The sequence below is a fragment of the Engraulis encrasicolus genome, chromosome 2, assembly GCF_034702125.1.
Source record: "Engraulis encrasicolus isolate BLACKSEA-1 chromosome 2, IST_EnEncr_1.0, whole genome shotgun sequence".
Taxonomy (NCBI): Eukaryota; Metazoa; Chordata; class Actinopteri; order Clupeiformes; family Engraulidae; genus Engraulis; species Engraulis encrasicolus.
Genome location: NC_085858.1, coordinates 42144320 through 42149319, shown reverse-complemented (window position 1 = coordinate 42149319; position 5000 = coordinate 42144320). Strand labels below are relative to the sequence as shown.

General features: G+C 45.8%; 1 protein-coding gene across 1 annotated transcript in view; it reads left to right on the top strand.

Moving 5' to 3' along the window:
* The window catches only part of lrrc59 (leucine rich repeat containing 59), a 5290-nt gene extending 4313 nt beyond the window's left edge, over positions 1–977 (top strand). Inside the window, exon 7 of the mRNA XM_063188866.1 lies at positions 380–977. Within this exon, the coding sequence (XP_063044936.1) occupies positions 380–636 (257 nt within the window). The 3' untranslated portion in view covers positions 637–977. The remainder of the gene's footprint in view (positions 1–379) is intronic.
* Positions 978–5000: the final 4023 nt, after the last annotated feature.

The window sequence follows — 5000 nt, the reverse complement described above, 5'->3', positions numbered from 1 at the left end:
TGTGCGTGTGCATGTGGCAGAGGAGAAGAGGAGCAGACATCTGCTCAATCACAAACGTTGATCATTTCATACGTCCTGACCTGTCTGTCTCCTTGTGTTACTTCTGACCTGTCTGTCTCCCTGTATTCTGACCTGTCTGTCTCCCTGTGTTACTTCTGACCTGTCTGTCTCCCTGTGTTACTTCTGACCTGTCTGTTTCCCTGTGTTCTGACCTGTCTGTCTCTCCCTGTATCCTGACCTGTCTGTCTGTCTCCCTGTATCCTGACCTGTCTGTGTCTCTCTCTGTATCCTGACCTGTCTGTCTGTCTCCCTGTATCCTGACCTACCTGTCTGCCTGTATTCTGACCTGTCTGTCTCCCTGTGTTCTGTCCAATCACAGAGAAGAAGAAGGCGGAGTCTGCAGTGGCGGTGCGTTCTGGTTGGTCGGTGTGGCGGCTGCTGCTGCGCCTCTTCCTGCTGCTGCTGCTGGGCGCGTGCGTGAGCGTGTGTGTGTGCCACGTGACCGCACTGCGCGACGAACCGGTGTGTGTACCGCTGCGGACGCTACTCCAGGATGCCGTCCAATGGGCCGAGGGCCAGGAGCTGCTCCAGCCAATTATGCAGAAGATCTCCCCCGGACACACCCACTCCTCATAGAACTGGCCAATCACGAGAGGGGACAGCAGCTGCTGCAGCCAATGAGCTGTGCTTGTTGTGATGGAACCAAAAATTGATCAATTCATATCAAATCCATGCAGTGCACTGTACATGCACATGTGACGATTTCTAGTAACCAGAATGCATTGCAGCTTTCAGCGTTCATGTACACTGCATCAGTTTGATCAGATGTGATGTGATGGCTTTTTGCACCGTCACAAATTCAGTGGATCTCAGCCAATCACATTGAAGATCTCCGCCCTCACTGCTGCAGGCCCCTCCTCCTCTTGTGACATCACCCGTCAATCAGCAGCCATGCCCCACCCCCTCCACCTGTAGCCTGTAACCAAAGAATCGTCTACTAGAGCAGTGTTTCCCAACCTTTTTTGCGTCATGTACCCCCTAAGCCTTTTCGTTGTGCCATGATTACCCCCAAACTCATGTTTTACAGCACCTTCTTTAATGCAGTGTGACTATGCACCATGCATTAGTTAAAATTAAATTTTTCCAAGTACCCCCTGTTGTGTGCTCGCGTACCCCTAGTGGTACACGTACCCCTGGTTGGGAAACACTGTACTAGAGTAAGATACTTCAGGCTCGCACGTTTCTGGGATCCATGTGACGTCAGGTCAACGCCCCGTTAGGAGACCTTCGGTTAGGAGACCTTCGGTTAGGAGACCTTCGGTTAGGAGACCTTTGGAGACCTTCGGTTAGGAGACCTTCGGTTAGGAGACCTTTTATAACGGTTGAGAATAAAGTCAGTTCCCTTAGCGGGAGTTAGCGCTGTAGGTGGCGGTAGCGCACATCTTATGCAAGCAGTCACCAAATGCCACAGAAAGAGAAGAAGGAGGAGGGGACACCGCCCCCTTCGGAGACCGAACTTGAGCACACTCCTTTGCATTGGATGGGCCGGGCGGAGTTTGAATGACCTTTCTCTACTAGACGATTCTTTGCTGTAACATCACATATGGGGTTGCTCCCGTTATCCACACTCCTGTCCTCCCTTGTGCTTGTGGCCTTGTGATGACGTCACAAGACATCACAAGTTTGATTCCATATCTCACAAAAGCGCAATTCAAAGGTCAATTTCTCTTTTGCAATCAGGATGTTGAATGGGGGGAAAAATCCTAAAAGTTGTTGTGGCTAGGCTGATAGCTGGGCTGAAACTTTAATGTTTTGTTTTCTCCAGCGAAGGCACAGGTGGAGGACGGGAGTTTGAATAATTGAATGCACCTCTAGGCTCCTAGGCCCCCTCCTCTTGTCACTCAAAGTTCAAAGGGACTTGTCCTGGCCAATCAGCTGACAGCTTGTGGCCAGTGGGTGGGCTCTTACCTCTAAATGGATGTGGCTGTGGGGATGGAGGCGTGATGGCGTCAGTGTAAGTTCCTATGGAATTGTCCCTCCCCCTTCCCCTTCCTCGTACTGGTTTTAACCAATCACAGTGGACCCTCTCCTGCTGACGTGCGCTTGCTGGCCTCCCATTGGCCCTCGCTCTGCCATCCCGTACCTACTGTTGCCAGTGGTTACGTGTCCTGTCCAACAGCCAATCAGAAAAGATGCCGCCCATTCACCCTAGCAACATGCCAAACAGACTGTGGCTGAGACCCCTGCTGCTGAACAGCCCTCAGTGTGGTGTGGTGTAGTGTTATGTGTGTGTGTGTGCGCGTGCGTGCGTAGTACGCGTGTGCGTACCTGTGTGTGTGTCCACATGTAACTCTGGTCCTTGTCCTGTATCTGTCATAAGCCATGGTGCGTGCGTGTGTGCGTGCATTAGGGATTGCAGCTTCAGGGAAGAAGAAGTGTGTGTGTTCGCCTTTGAATCATCTCTGTACACACACACACACACATACACACATACACACGCTTGCCGTAAGCACTCACGCTCACAGACACACACATACAAACACACACTTGTCAGTACTCACACACCCGCTTGCTTCAACTGACTTCAATGAATAAACGCCTGACTACTTTCTAAAGAGAGCTAGAATCTGATTCCTTGGGGTCTTTATTTTGGAGAATGGTACCTGTGGAGAGGAAGACTGTAGCGGAAGACATTTGCAAAACGGTGCATCCACCATTTTTGACTTTTGCATTTTATTACTGAAAAATCAAGGCAAGGCAAGGCAATTTTATTTGTATAGCACATTTCATACATAAAATCAATTCAATGTGCTGTACAGTAAAGTAACATAAAAAAAACACAAAACCGCATGAAACAAAATAAAAACTAAAAGCAATAGAAGCACAAGGCATGCAACAAAAACCAAAATCAGACGACCTATCTCCTATGTGTGAATTCTTGCCATTCAAATTTTTATAACATACTTTTTCAACCTTTATAAAAAATAATTTTGCAATGCAATGGAATGTCCAATACAAAAATGTCAATTTCCCAACATTCTACAAAATGGAGACACACCGTTTTGTACATAAACTCTTAATTTAGTGTCACAGCTGTTTTCCCTTTTCAAATAACAATGACGACAGTTCTTTAAATTTCCTTTGTTTCAGACATGTAAATGTTTCATCTTTAAGCTGACATGTTTCGACGTTGAGTCTTCCACCTTCATTAGGTCACGAGTGTTGAAGTGTGACGTGTAAAACAGCTGATGTTGTGGAGGTGTGACCTCCATGCCACTTAAAGAATTGATGTAAAGGTTGGACATAATGAACATCATACATCTAACAATGACAACTGAACCCACTGAAATGCGCTCAGGGTTCCTACAGTCATGAAAAACCTGGAAAAGTTTTGGAATTTTAAAATTCAATTTCCAAGGCCCTGGAAAAGTTATGGAAAATGAGGATTTGTCCAGAAATTTTGGACAGGTCATTAAAGGTGTAATTAATGATTTATCACAGCAAAAACGTTTTCACCTGCGCACCCCCTTGTACATTTCAATGTGGTTTGCACAACCCCTTAGCCTGGGGCTGGGAACCTATGTCTCGAGGGCTGTTTACTGAAGCAGTTTTGTCCAGCCCCCTACATAATTTCAATGTTATGCAGCTTCACATGGAATAACACATAGAAATTGCATTTGCAATACAATTAGTATTATTCAGGGTTAACAAAGTTATATTCAGGGGACCAAGAGGTCGGGTCTGTTTTTAAGCTGGCTGCCATCAGTGCAGGGGGAAATCCTAGTTTATGCTCATATCACTGCCCTCGGCGGACTTTGATGGCCCTTGGAGGACGTTAAAGTGGCCCTTCGAATGGACAAGTTTCCACACCCCTGCCCTAACCGAATGTTTTAGTGTGCTGATGATATGCTATGCTATGGTACAGCAAATCAACACACATTATACACCGTCACTTTGGGGAATCCTCATTTCCAATAGTCCTGGCAGGGATTTTTTCTGTCATCATTTCAATAGAACTTTTCGAATGACAAGTCTAGGAGTTATACATTTTACTTCACATGGACCCCTCCAGCATACAATTCACCATATTATTAAAAACTACGTAGCCCCTTAATGCGCGCCATACCTCCAGTGGCACGCTGTAATAGACATTGAAATGTACCTACCATTGCACTACAATACTATGACACAACACAGGCTCTTTAGTAATGCACCACGACTTGGTCATTACCATACTGGTAACAACAAATGTATAAAGCCGCGTCTTAAGGGGTTAATGTTCATTAACCCGTTAAGACACGGTGTTATAAATTAGCTGTTACCAGAATGGCAATGACCAAGTTGTAGTGCATTACTAAAGGCCCTGTGTTATGTCATACTATTGCAGTGCTATTGTAGTTAACTTTTCAATGACTACAGCGTGCCACTGGAGGTACGGCTTACATTAAGGCGGTGTTTTTCACCATTTGGGGTCGCTTGGACTTAAAATGGGGTTGCCTGGAATGTCTGAAAGTGTGTGAAAAAAGAATACTGATAAATATTATTACCGTAATTAATATTAAAAAAAACTATTCATCTATGAATATGAATATGAAATACCATGTACAATCTTAGACTGTCATAACTCAGTCATGCGTTCATTTTTGTTGTGAGAAAATGTGATTGGGGTCCTCAGAAATTTGGGATGTCCAAATGTGGCCCCATGCCAAAACAAAGTTGGGAACCACTGCATTGAGGGGTTTTTAATGCTGTAGGCTATAAAAACACACATCCGCTATTGCTCTATTCAGCTTGTGCACCCCCTTGTGGTAGTCCACGCTCCCCAGTTTGAGAAACCCTTCTTTATCATCCACAGTAGCGGTTCCCAAACTTCTTTCCCTGTGCACCCCCTTATACATTTCAATGTAGGTCACGCACCCCCTAAACGAAAGTTTTGATGTGCTGATGGCCACGCAAGTATGGCTTCACTGCGCTAAGGGACAGCAAATGACTGCACACTG